The sequence below is a fragment of the Argentina anserina genome, chromosome 4 (assembly GCF_933775445.1).
Source record: "Argentina anserina chromosome 4, drPotAnse1.1, whole genome shotgun sequence".
NCBI lineage: Eukaryota > Viridiplantae > Streptophyta > Magnoliopsida > Rosales > Rosaceae > Argentina > Argentina anserina.
The window spans coordinates 12027128-12046037 of record NC_065875.1 but is presented as its reverse complement, the minus strand read 5'-3'; the positions used below and the strand labels follow the sequence as shown (position 1 = coordinate 12046037).

General features: G+C 38.7%; 1 protein-coding gene across 1 annotated transcript; it reads right to left on the bottom strand.

The window, feature by feature from the left end:
* Positions 1-16278: 16278 nt before the first annotated feature.
* Positions 16279-16680, bottom strand: LOC126791887 (cysteine proteinase inhibitor B). The gene has a single exon (XM_050518384.1). The coding sequence runs from the start codon at positions 16678-16680 to the stop codon at positions 16279-16281; it is 402 nt and encodes a 133-aa protein (XP_050374341.1).
* Between the last annotated feature and the right edge of the window lie 2230 nt (positions 16681-18910).

The window sequence follows — 18910 nt, the reverse complement described above, 5'->3', positions numbered from 1 at the left end:
AGGCTTGGAAACATTTTGATAGACAGTTTCCTGATTTTGTAGCAGATGTTCGAAATGTAAGGCTCAGACTCAGCACAGACGGGTTCAATCTTTGGGGAAACATGAGCTCTACTCATAGTACTTGGTCAGTTATTGTTGTGCCATACAATTTGCCTCCTTGGATGTGTATGAAGAAGGAATTCAATATACTGACTTTATTGATCTCAGGTCCCAAGTCCCCGAGAAAGTGTATAGATGTGTATTTCAGACCATTGATTGATGAGCTGAAAGATCTATGGAATAATGGAAAGGCAACTTTTGACAGGCATAGTCAGTCTTCTTTCATAATGAGAGCAGCAATTACGTGGACTATCTGTGATTTTCCTGCTTACGAGATGTTGTCTTCTCAAACCACGCGGGTACAAGGCTTGTCCTGTCTTCTTGGACAATGTTAATTCTAGCTGGCATGCTGGTAAGGTGTGTTACATGCGTCACCGAAGATGGCTTCCAGTTGATCACGAATGGCGGTTTGATGCGTCTGCATTCGATGGCACTGAAGAGTGGGATACAGAGCCCCGAAAGTGGTCTGGAGATGAAGTTTTGGACAAGATGAATTCTTTCGATTTCGGACCGCTTAGCGGTAATCCTAAAATAAAATAAAACAAAACGCCCAAAGCATCTTGCGTGTTGGCAGCATAAGAGTATATTCTTTGAATTGCCTTACTGGTCAAAATCGATACATAGAAACAGCTTAGATGTCATGCACATAGAGAAGAATGTAAGCGACAGCGTTGTGGGAACAACTCCGGATCTTAAAGATAAGACATAGAATAATATCAAAGCTCGGGTGGATTTGGAAAAGATGGGCTTGCGTGAACACTTGTGGTTAAAAAAGATGAGGATAAAAGTGGAAATGCCTATTGCACCTTACGAGGTGAAGCCGTCTTTAAAACATTGTGTTTTCAAGTGGTTTCATGATGTTAAATATCCTCAAGGGTATGCAGCAAATATAGCGCGATGTGTTAAGGTGGAGGAACAAAAGATAAGTGGGTTGAAGACTCATGACAGTCATGTTTTAATGCAACGACTTCTTTTAGTGGTAATTAGACCGTATCTGCATTCTAATGTAGTAGAGCCATTAGTAGCCTTGTCCAGCTGGTGGCAAAAGTTATGCACTAGAGAAGTGAAGAATTCAGATCTCTTAAAATTGAAAGAAGAGATTGTATACATCCTTTGCAAATTAGAGAGGATTTTTCCCCCTGCCTTTTTTGATATCATGGTTCACCTCATGGTCCACCTTCCCGTCCAAGTTCTGCTTACTGGCCCAGTATACTATACCTGGATGTTTCCCATAGAAAGGTAAAATATATGTGTATGTTTACCATATCATATTTTTAATTATATACAGTGTATAACTTTCTAACTATGTTTTTTGTTTTAAAACAACTTGGGGATTATAAAGGTTATGTCATAAATCGAGTGAACCCAGAAGGTTCCATTACAACTGCGTACATTTCACACGAGTGTGTAACCTACTGCAACATGTATCTCGAGAGCAAGATATTGATAATATGGCTATTGAAACATATCAAGAGCCATCTACCTCAACCATTCCTGTCACAAACAACATTTGCATCAACAGCGAGATACACTTTCAAGCGTCTAAATACGTTCCTATAGAGTTTGATTTCGATCCTCTACCGTACATTTCCCGCACAGAAGAACACTTCATTAATGATGAAGATGAAAATGAAGATGAGGATGAAGATGAGGATGAGGACGCCGATGAGGATTATGAAGAAAATGATTGAGTACTAATTAATGCATGTTTAAACTTTTACGTGTAATATAATTCTAGTTAACATGTATGAATTCCAGAATGTTATGAACTATTCTACTTGTTTTTATTTAAATTGATCTATATACTCTAACCATTTAAGTGTCTTCTAAAAATCAGCTCGGGTACTATTCACCCGACCCAAAAACCTTCTCCGGCCGATTTCTCCACCTCCGACGTCGCCTCGTGTCGTGCCACCTATCAAACTGACGGGCTCGACGAGCTCCATCTTTTGGGCTACGCCTTGCACTCCGGCGACAACCACACACGGTGTAGCAACCGCCGGAAGTTACTGTTGTGGCGGCGCCGCCTCCTCCGGCCACCATAACTCGAGATTCTTGGGGGGTTTTGCTTGTCTCAGTCCCAGCAACATTCCCACAAAAGGAATCAAGCCAAATCGAAGTGTAAGTACCCGAATCAAAATTTCAATTTTCTAGGGTTTGTGAATAGTGCCGATTTCATGTTCTTCGTTGTTTGGACTGTTTAGACTCGGATTTAGACCTTGGTGTCAACTAGGAAGTTGTTGGAAATGTTGTTTAGGTTGTGGTGGTGAAATTTGGTGATGATTGGTGGCGGTCGGTGAACAATAACGCCGAATGAATAGTAACTGTAAATAGTAACTCCGCATGAATAGTGATCTGTAACAGTAACTGTGAATAGTGATCTGCAACAGTACTGTGAATAGTGATTTGTAACAGTAAATGTGAACAGTGGCGTGGCAAAACAGTACTATGAACAGTATTTTGGTAAAACAGTAACTGTGAACAGTGGTTTAGTAAAAACAGTGATTAGTAAACATGAACAGTGTTCCGTGAACAATGTTTTATGAACAACATTTAGCTGTGCTGAACTCGTCACCTGATATTTTAAGTATCATTTTCTAAGCATTTATCGTGTTATTAGGTGACTGGCGAAACGAGTGAGGAAATTACTTTCAGGGTCGTGGAAGTTGCACGCAGGAAAGAATGTGAGTAAAATCTCACTTATTTACGAATCTACCCTTGCGGTGATTCCAAGATTTTTGCAAGAGTTTTTAATATTGAATTACAACACGTATACAATATAGTGGATTACGTATATATCGTATAAATGGTAATAAGTACATATATATATAGTTTGCTATATTATATACTGTTATGAATTCATTGGAATTGGTCATTTCGAATGACGAGAATTAAATGTTGAGCATGTATTGTAATTTTTGTACAATATGAGGTGTGATTATTGTACGTGGTTTTAACATGAGTTTGTTAAAATGTTTTGTCTTCGGACGAGTTTTGTCTTCGGACGTGTTTATGAAATATAACATGTATACGATATAATGGATTATATATATATATTGTATAAATGGTAAATATGTACATATATATATATATAGTTTGCTATATAATATACTATTATGATTTTATCGTGATTTATGTCATTTAGATGACGAGATTTAAATATCGAGCATGTGATTTTGATTTGTACAATATGATATGAGATTATTGTACGTGATTTTAACATTGAGTTTGTTAAAATGTTGATTTGTCTTCGGACATGATTTTTGGTACAATATGATGTGAGATTATTGTACGTGATTTTAACATTGAGATTGTTAAAATGTTGATTTGTCTTCGGACATGATTTTTGGTACAATATGATGTGAGATTATTGTACGTGATTTTTAACATTGAGATTGTTAAAATGTTGATTTGTCTTCGGACGTGATTGGTACAATATGATGTGAGATTATTGTACGTGTTTGGCAAGTCGGAACCTAGCCTTTGGCCGGGCGAAAGTTACGATACAGTTAGAGCTCTAGTCCGTCTGCCTTAGTACTGCATGTGAGGTAACGCGTGGTTATCTGCTGATGGGTACTCAAATTGTTTTGGATGTTGGGTAGCGGGTGGCTATCCAATATCGGCGGTGTATTACGAGAGGGGTAACAGATTTGTACCAGCGTTCTTGGTACCCGTAATATAAATGCATTTGGGTAACCAGAAGGGTTACTTAATTTCTCATGAGCGTTTTATTTCATATTTCTTTGGGACGACCAGATGGGCCGTCCATTGACTCATGAGTGCATTTATATTTGTTTGATTTCTGGATTTTCGTATATATTGATATGCGAGTTATATATTTTCATTTTACTCATACGAGCTGTAAAGCTTACCGGGTTTGTGTTTACGATCCCGGTGCACCAATTCGATGGTGTAGTGGATAACTCTGCAGGTGTGGATTAGTGGGAATTGACGTACCGCTGAGTGGAGTTGAAGTTATTTATCTCCAGGTGGTGTGAGGATTTTGTGTGACTATCTTGTGAGTTTGTTGTGAGGATTACGCAATTCCATTGTTATAATATTGAATTATAATTTGGGTTGTAATAATCGGTTTGACTGAGTTGTATTTTGAACTCAGAGATGATCCGCTGTGGCATTTTAAATGATTTCGATTCGTTGAGATTGTTTGGTGTTTAACGATAAATTTTGGGGTCGTTACAGTTGGTATCAGAGCCTAAGTGTGTTTTTGGCGATTATCAATATCATCCGGGAGCGATGATCCGACTGCAGGCGGGAACCCATCACATGCTCCTCGGTATTGATATGTTGTCGGGTACGCGAGAGTGTTAGGAGCCATAACTTATGGTTTGGTCTTGTAGAGAGTATTGTGACGATACTCCGATGATTCACCTTCTTCTGAAATTTCATGATTGATATTGGTTGGATCTATTTTGTCGAATTCGAGACTTCACATGTATGACTGAGTGTTAATTGTTGAATGGTGATGAATTTGGAAAAAGGGCAGTGAACAGGGCCGAGGACGGACGAGAGGTCGCGGCCGAGGTATGGTTGCAGGCCGAGTCCGCAATGTGGAGAACCTTTACGAGGAGGCTGCTCCACGGGCAGAACAAGTTGACCCTGCTGCTGTCCTTAGAGATGACGATAGTCGTGTGTTAAGTTGATCAAGGACTTTAATCGTCTGTCAACGTCTTATTTCATAAAGGCTTAGATCATATGGTAGTGGACCACTGGATCGAGGGCATCATAATCTACTTTGAGATGATTGAGTACCCTGAGGAAGAGAAGAAGATGATATCGACACTTATTAGTGATAGTTAGGTAGAGGAGATGTTATGATTGACTTCTACATCTATGAGAAACTCTTTATGTGTCACTTCGCATTTGGAGTGTTCCTCGAATTGGAGACAATGAAAGGCTTGTCCTATTGTGATTGGAAGTGGAGAGTTCTCTGTTTATCTGATCGTGATTCCGGATCATACCTATGATGTGATCATAGGAATTGATTGGTTGAGTACGCAGTACACGGTGATTGATTGTTTTGACATGGTGGGTTCATTCGTAGACCCAGGAAACCAGAGTTTCGTATCTTTGACTCGAGGCGAATAATGCCATGAGAGCTTGAGTCATGGCATATGTTGAGTATGTGGATCTGAAGTAGCTATCACATACATCGTTGTGATATCAGAGTAAAGCGAGACGTTTCAGGAGATACTGTGTTATAGCCCCTATAACGAAGACGCCGTATGGATGGGGCAAATGAATTCAAAGACTTAATGACTGGTGCGATCAGCTTAGAGAGGCTACAATACTCTCTGAGTTTGACATGCGATCCAGATACTGGAATGCTAACAGGTTTGAGTATATAGTTTCCTATCAGGGCAGAGAACTATCAATGAGTCTTGATAGAGAGCGTTGACCCTATATTGAGGGATGTTCAGTGTTTAAATGTTGAGGACTAGATTTTAGTTATGCAACTAATCTAAGTTGAAGCCTAACAAGGTTGAGATATTATGTTCAGGTAAGAGATGTGTAGACCATAGGTTGGAGGTGGTTAACGAAAATTTTCGTGACTAGCATCTCTAACGCTATTGGTAACAGAGTGGTAGGGCGTATGATACGTCCATAAAGTGGTAATACAATTATTGAATTGAGATTCACATTTTGTCGACGTGACATTCCAAACTTGTTTTGGTTCGGCTATAGACAATTGATGTTACGCATTGTTCTTGGGTGAGCAAGAAATATAAGGTGATGGAGAAATCTCAATGTGACAATATGAATTAATTATTTGCTAGATGAGCATTTAAATGAGAACGTTGATCTTTCAGGATTAAATTATTTTGGTGTTGGGGATTGGAACTTCACAATGCCACATGTCCAAATGAGACGCAATGGCGGTGAAGTAACTCTATTGAAGGTAAGGTATGAGATGACGTTAGCTTAGTGGTGTTTTGACGAATTTTTCGTGACAAGCACCTTCCAACCGGTAAAGAAATGGTTGAGAATCAGATTTTCTTTTCAAGTGCAAGTGGTGTTAGTATTCGAGACTTAGATGCTCTTTTTCCCTCTATGCATCAAATTATTATTGTTGGATAAGGAGATGTTGACTCAAGTGTTCAACAAGGGATAAATCTTACGATAAGAGAGTGATCAATTATATTGCTGTTTGCATAGGAGTTATTTTGGCCGAATGCGTTGGCCATGAGAGTCATGATAAAAGTAAAGAAACAACTGTTAGAGTGGTAGTGCGGCAACAATCTTGGGTTAGTCTGGAGGAGATGGTGGACCCAATATCAGGATTCAGTTGTTGAATTGTTTACTGAATTTATTGTTATTACGACTGTGGGAAAAATCAATACTATAGATGATACCACTGGGGCGTTGTGTGGGACCATGTGTCATACATTTGAGGTATGCATGAACCAAGGGGTATGGTATATCTCAGTTGTGGTTGTGTTTATTTTGCACTGTAATTCCACCTAATTTTCATGTTCCACTATCGGGAGATAAATATTTTCTTTACCTGTCCTGTGACTTGAAGCAGGTAGCTGTAACTTCTTTTCCGACGGTGAGCTTTGGTGAAGGTGGTAGGATGCGTGATGCATCTCTCTTGTGGTGGTGGTAGAATTTTCTACATGTGATAGGAGCACAAAGTGTGACATTCTTAATGTGATTATGCCATATTCTTACTCTTTGTTACCTCTTATTTAGTATGTTTTAGTTTCTTTTGTAAGAATAAGTGTCTAGGTAGAGCTTATATCAATTATGAGTGAATTGATGATGAAATCGTGCTAAGTGTTAATAAACCTTGTTGAGATATGATTCCTTGTTCGAGTAGGATTCATCCTTTCAAATTTCTTTGTTTTTAACATACTTATTCTTATTAGGAAATACAAATCCATGTTGGAGAAGGAAAGCAATCCTAGTTCCACAAGGAAAGAGAAGATTTGCACTTAAAAGCCCAATCAATGCAAGAATGAAAATGCTGTCAAGATTCGTAGTCCAACTTCGACGGGCTCCCCTGGATAGCTCCGATTGCGTTAGAAGACGTACCTTATATGGATAAAAAGGATTTTGAGTCTAGTTTCTGTAGGATTTGGAATCAAATCAATATCTTATTCCTACAGGGAGATATGACCAAATCATTACTCGGAGGTCCAGTGAACCCGGCGGAATTATCTCAGCCATTGATTTGCTTTTGATCCAAGGGCTATGAGGGAAACTTTGGACTTTGTTCCTCCTGCATATAGAGCACAAATATGTATCAGAATGTCCATAATTCCCTGCACCAAAGAATGTCAAAGAAGGCATGCAGCAAATTAAATGAGAAGAGGCAAGAAAGTCAAAGAATGCATGCAGCAAATTTAATGAGGAGAGGTAAGAAAAATCAAACATGGCTGCAACAATTAAGACTTTTTCTGCCTCCCTAATTCAAAGGAAGAAATTTGTACAAAAGAAATCAGCATTAAAGGAGGAAGAAGATATGCAATTAATGCAAAAGATATGCAATCCTTATAGAAATCAGAATTCTGGCACTGCAGATCATCTAACTTTGACGAGCTCCCCTGGACAGCTCAAAATGACTGAGAACATGCATGAAATATGGATGAAAAGCCACGGAAGTGTAGTTGAAATTTCCAGTTGGAATCATGTCAATATCTATTTTCTAGAGAAAGTTATGGCCACAACAAGGGACAAAGGTCAGATCTGCCGAATCTAGGAAACCTCAACCAATTTGGTTTCAACTTTGTGGACTTTGTGGCCATCCCCCCTTGGGTTTCTTCCTCTATATATAGCACCTCAATTCCACAGAAGAAGAGGATCAACCTTGCTCACAAGACTTGCCAAAGCTCTGCCTAAACAATCCCTCACCCTTCCAAGAAATCCTAACCCCGATTCCACCATTCTTCACCTTCATCTATAGCCTTCAAGCACGATTGAGAAGAGGTTCCATTCCCCTAGAAGTCTTGGCTACACCTTGTAGAATCGATTGATTGATAAAGTGTAACCATGATTCTCTCTTTGTTTCAATTCGGTTTTTGGTTTTCTTGTTCTTGGATGAGTATGTGATTTGTGTAGTGTAATCTTGTTTCAATTTTATCTATGAAATAGCTACTTGATTCAATTTATATAAAGATTCGAATTTATGTTTTGGTTTTATGGATTTTCTGTTTTTGGTTTCTGCCGTGTACTATGTATGAACAATTTCGATTCCTAAGTGTTATGTATGCGATTGTAGCATGATATTTAGGTTGTTGGATTAAAGACTTATGCTATGAACATGTTTATTCTTTTCTATATGATTTTCGAAATTGCATGATTGGGGGTTAAGTAGGTGACATACTTGATGAATTCGATATGCATGGCTTTGGGATTGTATGGTAAGATGAACATGTTAGATTTCAATGAAGCCGAGTGGCAAGAATTGAATGTGTTAAGTGTCTATGCATATAGGTTACTGATTTGGAACTTAAATTGCATGATCAAACCTTAGTTGTTCATGAGCTAATCTCGGCATGACTCTAAAAGGGAGACATAGGACTTGTTTCGATTTCTCTATGTGAATTGTTTTGGTGATTGTTTATGTGTTGGTTGGTTGATCACATGTATATATTAGTTTAGGTTTTATTTTCTGTTTTTATATCTCAATCTGAATCTATATCAAACCTTTTAAACTCTTATGAATTCGTTGTTAAATGTTTGTGATTCTTTACCCTGGTTGGATCCCCGGTTTGTGAACGATACCCTCTTGCTTTATACTACTAACGATGCTTACAGGGTTAATATTGATCTCGAGTAATCGAACCGATCAACATGCTTTTGCGTATATTAGTCGATTCTCTGGTGAACTGTTTGAGAGTAATTCTTAATCCAAGGTGGTGTTCTGTGGTGGTTGTGAACTCAATGAGTTAAGATTTCTTTATCGTGTTGCCGATACAAATATGGTACTTGAGTGGGTATCATGCACGACAACTTTTTATGGTTATAATAAGATGATCATGAAAGGGGATTATTTTGTTGATTGGAAGGAATGGTAGATTCGTTATTCTAACGATGATTTGTGGTGAAGTCATGAAGGTATTGTCGTGATAAAGCACGTTTATTTGAAAACCACTATGTGTGATGTAAGTAGTAGGCATGTGTTAATCATTGATTTGACTCATGTTAGATGTTGAGAGTTTGGACCATGCTTAGTGGTAGGAGCTAACTCATGACGTGAGGATAGTCTGTCAAATCGCAAGAGAGTGGTGAACTAGACAAAAGAGGGCGTTGACGCCTCCATGCTGAAAACATCATTATGTTTCGGGAGGATGATTATATTTTGAGTAGCTCACATGCGACTATTATTGTTAGGACATGTGATAGATTGTCTGATGGAGGAAGTTTGAGGTAACGGAAGATAGATTGAGAGCTTGTATGTTGGATTTTAAGGTAGCTGTGAAATCATTTGAGATTGATTGAGTTCGCCTACAACGATAGTTACCATTCTAGCATCGGCATGGTACCCTATGAGGCACTTAAGGTAGACCATGTCGATCACCTATCTGTTGGTCCAAAGTTGGGTGTAGTGAGATTTGACAAGAAAGAAAAGTTGGCGGAGGTATGTTGGGCCTTTGAGATTCTCGAGAAGGTGGGAAAACTAGCCTTGCCTACTAGCATGTCGGACGTTCACAATGTCTTCTACATTTCCATGTTGAGGAAGTATGATCCTGATGTGTCGTATATGTGATCGATCATAACACCATTGAGGTGAAGGAAAATACCACTTTTGTTTTGAGCCGGTTTGTATTTTGAATAGATCCACAAAGAAACTTTGGAGGAAGGAAGTGGAGCTAGTCAAGGTATTATAGAGCCATCATGATGAAGGTGATGCATCATGGAAGCTAGGGTCGGATATGAAGACGAGATACCCACAGTTGTTTATTGAGTGAACTTGAATTTCGGGACGAAATTCCTTTTAAGGGGGGTAGAATGTAATAACCCGAATTTTTAGAAACTAAATGTCGAGTATTTTTAAAGTGTTAAACTTGTGAAATTAATTCAAGACGACAATTGGAGGTTTACGACATTTCGAAACGAAAACGGAAACGTTCTCGGATCGTTTAATTAGAAAACGTAACGTTACCGCAACGTATAGATCGACTTTTATTCCGTCGCTCGGTTGCGAAAACTGCCTTCACGAAAGTCGTAGAGCTCATCGATACGAATTCATGGACACGTCATGCGTTCGAATCGGACGTCGGACGCGAAAGTTATTAACATCGGAAGTTCGTTTCCGATTTTGGAAATAGTATAAAAGGAAGGAGAGGAGATTAAAAATCAGAAAATCAGATTTTTCTAAAAATCAGCTCGGGTACTGTTCACCCGACCCAAAAACCTTCTCCGGCCGATTTCTCCACCTCCGACGTCGCCTCGTGTCGTGCCACCTATCAAACTGACGGGCTCGACGAGCTCCATCTTTTGGGCTACGCTTTGCACTCCGGCGACAACCACACACGGTGTAGCAACCGCCGGAAGTTACTGTTGTGGCGGCGCCGCCTCCTCCGGCCACCATAGCTCGAGATTCTTGGGGGGTTTTGCTTGTCTCAGTCCCAGCAACATTCCCACAAAAGGAATCGAGCCAAATCGAAGTGTAAATACCCGAATCAAAATTTCAATTTTCTAGGGTTTGTGAATAGTGCCGATTTCATGTTCTTCGTTGTTTGGACTGTTTAGACTCGGATTTAGACCTTGGTGTCAACTAGGAAGTTGTTGGAAATTTTGTTTAGGTTGTGGTGGTGAAATTTGGTGATGATTGGTGGCGGTCGGTGAACAATAACGTCGAATGTAACAGTAATGTGAATAGTGATTTGTAACAGTAAATGTGAACAGTGGCGTGGTAGAACAGTACTATGAACAGTATTTTGGTAAAACAGTAACTGTGAACAGTGGTTTAGTAAAAACAGTGATTAGTAAACATGAACAGTGTTCCGTGAACAATATTTTATGAACAACATTTAGCTGTGCTGAACTCGTCACCTGATATTTTAAGTATCATTTTCTAAGCATTTATCGTGCTATTAGGTGACTGACGAAACGAGTGAGGAAATTACTTTCAGGGTCGTGGAAGTTGCACGCAGGAAAGAATGTGAGTAAAATCTCACTTATTTACAAATCTACCCTTGCGGTGATTCCAAGATTTTTGCAAGAGTTTTTAATATTGAATTACGACACGTATACAATATAGTGGATTACGTATATATCGTATAAATGGTAATAAGTACATATATATATAGTTTGCTATATTATATACTGTTATGAATTCATTGGAATTGGTCATTTCGAATGACGAGAATTAAATGTTGAGCATGTGATGTGATTTTTGTACAATATGAGGTGTGATTATTGTACGTGGTTTTAACATGAGTTTGTTAAAATGTTTTGTCTTCGGACGAGTTTTGTCTTCGGACGAGTTTTTGTCTTCGGACGTGTTTATGAAATATGACATGTATACGATATAATGGATTATATATATATTGTATAAATGGTAAATATGTACATATATATATATAGTTTGCTATATAATATACTGTTATGATTTTATCGTGATTTATGTCATTTCGATGACGAGATTTAAATATCGAGCATGTGATTTTGATTTGTACAATATGATGTGAGATTATTGTACGTGATTTTAACATTAAGATTGTTAAAATATTGATTTGTCTTCGGACATGATTTTTGGTACAATATGATGTGAGATTATTGTACGTGATTTTTAACATTGAGATTGTTAAAATGTTGATTTGTCTTCGGACGTGATTGGTACAATATGATGTGAGATTATTGTACGTGTTTGGCAAGTCGGAACCTAGCCTTTGGCCGGGCGAAAGTTACGATACAGTTAGAGCTCTAGTATGTCTGCCTTAGTACTGCATGTGAGGTAACGGGTGGTTATCTGCTCATGGGTACTCAAATTGTTTTGGATGTTGGGTAGCGGGTGGCTATCCAATATCGGCGGTGTATTACGAGAGGGGTAACAGATGTGTACCAGCGTTCTTGGTACCCGTAATATAAATGCATTTGGGTAACCAGAAGGGTTACTTAATTTCTCATGAGCGTTTTATTTCATATTTCTTTGGGACGACCAGATGGGCCGTCCATTGACTCATGAGTGCATTTATATTTGTTTGATTTCTGGATTTTCGTATATATTGATATGCGAGTTATATATTTTCATTTTACTCATACGAGCTGTAAAGCTTACCGGGTTTGTGTTTACAATCCCGGTGCACCAATTCGATGGTGTAGTGGATAACTCTGCAGGTGTGGATTAGTGGGAATTGACGTACCGCTCAGTGGAGTTGAAGTTATTTATCTCCAGCTGGTGTGAGGATTTTGTGTGACTATCTTGTGAGTTTGTTGTGAGGATTACGCAATTCCATTGTTATAATATTGAATTATAATTTGGGTTGTAATAATCGGTTTGACTGAGTTGTATTTTGAACTCAGAGATGATCCGCTGTGGCATTTTAAATGATTTCGATTCGTTGAGATTGTTTGGTGTTTAACGATTTTGAAATTTTGAGTTTTTATACTCGAAATTTTGGGGTCGTTACAGTTATTATTAGAGCATCAGGGAAGATCCAGGTTGTCTATGAGAAGGAACTTATCATGAGACATGACTCACAGGATTGTAACAGCCTCTTGGTCAGTTGTATTGGCAGCTACATACGGGAAAAAGTTGCAATGAAGACAACAAATTGGGAAGAATGTCATCTGGATGAGAAAACAAAGGTGACAGATTGTCTCTCGGTAAGTTGTAGAGGTCCTATTTTCTTATAGTTTATTTATAAATTATTAAAACTAATTGGTATAATGATTGTTGTCGTGATTATGTTACAGTTGTTCTTTGTTATTGATTATTAAAACAAAATTGTAATCAATGTTGAATGCTTGTCATCTTACACTTACAAAAGAAGATGAGGGATGAGGCCGCAAGATTGAAGAATGATTTTATAAGTAAAAATACAGACACCCCTAATGACCATATCCCACCTTTTGGTCTAGAGGCTCAATATGGACTGCTTGAATTTGGACTTGGAACAAGAAAAGGGGGGGGGAGCTGCGTCGTCTTGGACATGCAAGCATCAAAGATAAGAGCCAATCTTCCACCTCTTCCACTTCACGTTCTCGGCCGAATATGGAGGAGAGACTACGTGAGGTCACTGAGAGGGCTGAAAAGGCTGAGGGAAGGGCTGAAAGTGCTGAGGCAAAGACTAAAGAGCTTGATGAAGAGGTTCAGAGAATGAGGACTCAACTTGAGTTTTCTTATGTGTCAATATTCTAGTGCACATTCTGGAGGAAATATCAACATGGACACGAACATCTCGAGCTAGGCTCATTTAGGTTTGTAGTAGTTTGTTTTTGCATGGACAAATTGATGTCAATTCCATGGTTTTTTTTGCTGGTACTTGTGTGAATAATGTTGTTTATTTCATATTAAGTTGGTATTTTTTCCCAAAATATGTCCATTACTCTAATTATTAAGAATATAAATAAATAATTATATATACATTAAAGTGTAATTAAAAATAATTAATATGAGTATTATATAGAACTAATCGACAAATGGATTCGTCGGCATACTCAGATAAAACATGGCGCCTCTTAAGTATATAAAAATTTTCGCCGTCTAAGATCACATGCCACTTAAGAGATGAAAATGAGTCGACGTTTAAGTACAAAACGACGAAAAACCAGCCGTTTAAGAACAATTGGTTCCGCCGCCCTAACTCACTAACCACTTAAGTGGCGAAACCACACTTGCCGCTTAAGAAAAAGGAGACGGACTATTCGTTGTTTACGTTACTACATTCGTCGCATAAGATGTTACGGCAAAAAGAACCTTTCGCCGCGTAAAAGCTTCACTTAAGCGACAAACGTCTTGTGTCGCCTTGATAACACCTATGCGACAAGGCCTACGCGACGAATCTTAAGCGACGAACGATTCCCCTCTTAAGTACTTATGAGACGGATTGTGATTCTTAAGAGACGAAAGTTGTCCATCTCTTAGCGTTGTTTTCCACTAGTATAGCTAGTAGTTATAAAATATCACTCTTTTTTCGAAATAATGATTTATCACTCTAGTTACACATCATTCAAACTCAAAATACTTGAATATGAGTTGTTTAAGAACCCATGCGTGAGTTGAAATTTTTTAGTTATTACAAGAAAATTGACTAGAGTGATCAAAGTGTTAATCTTGTGTGAAATGAATTTAGAAATAGGCTACTTTAGTCATTCAATGGGATTAACATTTTTTTACGGCCTAATGGACTCAAATGTTGAAAAGTGAGAGATTAAGTATTATTGAATTACTTTAAAAAATGAGGGACAAAACTATTTAAGGGTAAAATTCCATATGTAAAAGTATTTTCTCTTCTTTAAAGTATGGTACCCTAAAATGTCAGACAAACTCATAAATTAAGTGGCAGTTAAAATTAATGATGTTTCTCAACCGAAGACGAGAAGTTCAAAGCATCTCAACCGAGTAAGGCAGAAACACGCAACCGTTGCAGAAGTGTGTGACTATGACTGAAGAGGCCGCCAACCACGGGCAAAACCATGCCAGTGGCTTCCCAGGGCTTATGCGCATGGAAGATTTGTGCGTAGAAAACTATACTACTTTAGTTTCTTGGACAGTAGGGTAAGAGGATAGCAGCCATTGCTGAGATACAACGTACACGCATACATAACAAGCGCATAACAATGAAATGAACTCTATTGTTTTTTTACAGCAGATCGAATAGGGGATTCATAAAAGAGAAACTATTTGCTATACCAAATTTTACCAATGTCGACAATTTTTAATCAAATCCCTTTCCCATGTTAATTGGTATGATTGCAATGAAAATTTCAGTACACCATTGTGGTGGCTGGGTTATAGACTTTATTTTATATCAAATGTTACACTCTTCTATAGAATGCTAATGATCTAGACGGAAGTCGATCATTACTTCTCATTAAACTTCTTTGCCACTCCAACATTGCCATGCATGTATTTTACTAGTATCACATGCAAAAGTTTGTCCCAAGTACGTACGTTCGTACTATATATCGAGATTCGACAAAAAGAATTTGTGTGTTATAATTAGCCTCGCTCTTTGAAATTTTATTCCTAGTTCCGCCGCTGCCGCCAACCATCATGCATGTCGTCGACTAGGACCTAACCAAACAAGGAACAGTTGCTGAAGGCTCCACAGAGAAACTGTCCAATTCAAACCTAAAATAGCAAACCATCCAAGATATGTCCAACCCTAAAAATCTGTAAAATATAATCAAGCATATCAAAAAAACATTGCGAGATGGCGAGCGACCACCGCACCAAAAGCATCATAGAAGCATGCTAAGTTTGATTGGAAAGGAGACTAGCTACAACACAACGAGGGTAAAAACTACTAATCCGATCTAGAACGAAGGGAGGACAGGAAATTAAAGGAGAGAGCGAAGGAAAGCAAACGAGGAGGCGTCGGCGCCCTCGAAACGGAGATAGCATGAAATATTAATTTGGAGTTAACTAGACTAGTATTTCTAATGGATTAGGCAATATATGCTAATGTAGCTAGCAAGTCATAGCTGAAGATTTTTTTTTTATTTTTTTATATGATAACTGCATGCAATAGATTAGTATTTTAAATAGATTAGGCAGAATTTTCCCTTGAAGCTTACGTAGATGTTAATTAGTAAGGTACACCCACTCTTATATCTCTGTTGTCTGTACAAAATTACAAGAATCCAACTTTGTTGTAACAAACTTTAAACTCCAGCATGCATCACCTGCTCAAACTCAACCTAGTGATCTCTATATTTGTCGGAATTTACTTGAACATCAAAATCACGACCAAAAGTTTTACTAGCAGATATCCCAACATTTCAGTTCAGTTAATTACAACTTGGTTAAACAAGAAAAATAAGTACAAACCAAAAAACAATAAACACAAGGAAAATAATAAGGCAGCAGCAGATCGAGATCAAGGAGCAAAGCTATTCATTTATTAATTCCAACAAGAGCTGCATGTTATGATTCAGACAAAAATATTACATCGTACCCCCAAAACCATCAGAAAACTAGATTAGTAATTAAGCAAAAACACCCCTGTTATCATTAAGACACAGATCTTGATCTGATTAATCTCATCAATTGTGAGGCGCAAAGTTGAGCAATCGCTTGGAGCGGAGCCACGGCTTAACGACGACCTGAGAATCAAACAACAAAGGAGTTCCTCCATTGAGTCCACTCCTCACGGTGGAGATCTTCAAATAGTACTTGATCCCCGAGACCACCTGAGTCTCCGCCTCCACCACCTCCCTGAACTGAAGCTCTCCGCCGCCGCTGCTCCTCAAGCTCTGCCTCCGCATGCGATTGTACTCCTCCACCGAGAACCTCCCCAGCTCGTGCACCTGCTTGTTCGTCTTCACGTTCTCTACCGGCCTTCTCCCCCCGATTAGCCCGCCGTAGCCGTGTGACACCACAAAGAGGAGAGACATCAGGACCGTCGTCAACCCGAGCCTTGCCGCCGGTGATGTTATCAACGCCATTGTTTGTTTGAGAAGGAAGAGAGAATGATGAAACCGAAAGTTGTTAGTGATGAGTATGAAAGGGGAAGAGGTTAGGGTTTTATATAGGAGAGGTCGAGAGTGGAGTGAGCTACCTGTCTGGATGTTTCGACACGCAAATTAAGAAGCTCGGGTTTTAGGCGGGCCCCGGATCCTTCCACGCCAACTATGTGCCGCGTATTCGTACTAATCGGAGAAAACGTATTCGTATTCGTCAGGTACTCGTACGTGGATGCACATTATCAAAGAGCAAATAAGAAAATCAAACTGGAAGGTCATGTCACGAAACACGTTTACATTACATTACGATAGTCATAAAATAAAATTAAGAAAACGCATTCGTTTCGACATTTTTATCATTAGAGTAATGAGGATTGGTTTTTTGATTGATTTCAGTCGGACATTTCTAACATCAGAGGAATGAAACTCCGATCGATTTCAGCCGTACCAGACTCGAATGTTTTTGAATGAGCCGATGTACTTGTTTTAGAAGGAGGTGTTATATATGTATTAGTCTTTTTCAAGTTTATATGAATACAAATGAGATCCATTTCATCACATGGTTTTGATTTTCTCGTTGGCCGTATGGTATGTGATAGATGGAAGATAGATAGATAGGAAAATTGTGCCCCAATAAGCTAGAATAATTGCATGAATTCTGAAGTTTTTGGTTATGAGACAAAAAAAATGAATATTAAAGATTGTTGGAATTTTTTGTACTTTGGAACTCGATCATCCTCAAGGTTCTTATCGGCTTGGAATTTGGCGCCAGAGTGGGTATGGAGTTATGGAGAGATGACAATGGACTGAGGGTGGTGGCAATCAATTGTCTTCATTTGTATGAAGACGAATCAATGAAAGTATGAGAGAGTGACACGAGAACTGAACATTAATTAGAAATGTGCCACGTTGGAGGTTGCATGTTTGCAACTCGTTCCTCCCAGCCTATTCTGCTGTCGGCGCAGTAGAGATTTGACAAAAAATTAAGAAGCAAAAATAATCCCAAAAGAAATCGAAGAGAGAAGAACCATTTAAGGCAATAACCTTAATTTGAATCTTATCGGGCAACCATTGCATTTTAGCATCTCAAAACGAAGATGTCGATTAGAGCATGTCACAATCGAATTAGAAAGCTATGGCAAGATTTTTTTTTAAGAAAAGGAATTATATATTTCACCAAAATAAAATTCAAAAAATGAATAGTCGGTGATGAAATTAAATTCTTCAAACTCCGGTCGACAAATACTGCTAGTAACAGGACTATCGCAAAAAATAATAGATATGAACAAAAATAACTCAATTTCGAACCAATCAAAATTGATTCCAGAAATAGCCAATAACCTACCCGCCGCCAATCTCAAAACGAGAACAGCTTCAATAACATCACACACCAAAACATCAAGCATATTTGCAAAGCCACTTTCCCAATTACATTAACACCTAAAAAAACCGACTTTTAGATAATCTCTAGAAATGACATGCACCATAAACATGTGAACTCAACAACACGACCAAAAACCTACCTAACGACACCTTAAACCTTCCCCCATGGAGGAAGGACAACAAAACCACTAAAAACAATTTTTGGGTCAAAAACCCAAGTCCACCTAAACAAAACCTAATTGACCCAACCCAGGCCCACCTTCTTGAATCTGCAAAGAAAAACCAACCGCCTTGCAATGCAGAAACTCCGCTGCCGTCCGATCACAAAACAGCCCTTCCGCTGTCAATGTCAGCAACCACCCGAAAGACTCCTGACCATGTTCGCATCATATATGCAGCACCCTAACCGATTAGATCTAGCCCGACATCGAGGCCTCAAGGTCCGACCCGTACACAGACCAGGATAGCCATTGACACTGTCATCGCTTCCCCTTCTCAAAACTCCGCACAAATCCCAGCTCCACCTGCCGACAAAACCTTGATCATCTCTCACTGGCGGCACCATAACATCACCGCCATCACAGCCGCAGCAATCAAAAACCAAAACAAAACTCCGACTAGCATCCCCTCAAGCTAGGCCCATGGACCCGCCATAACTCCCGTCCGACGACAATATCGAAGGACGTGCCGTCGGACAGAAAACAAAAAAAATTCTAAGGGAAAATTATTCTATAGTACCAAATCAATCTTAAATTATAAAAAATTTAAAGAAGAAAATCCAATTAAAAGATGGTTTTCACATTTAATTAGAAATTACAAAAAGGTCAAC

Bases quoted from the DNA above. Each gene is read 5' to 3' on its own strand.
- LOC126791887 (XM_050518384.1), bottom strand. From the start codon at position 16,680: ATGGCGTTGATAACATCACCGGCGGCAAGGCTCGGGTTGACGACGGTC.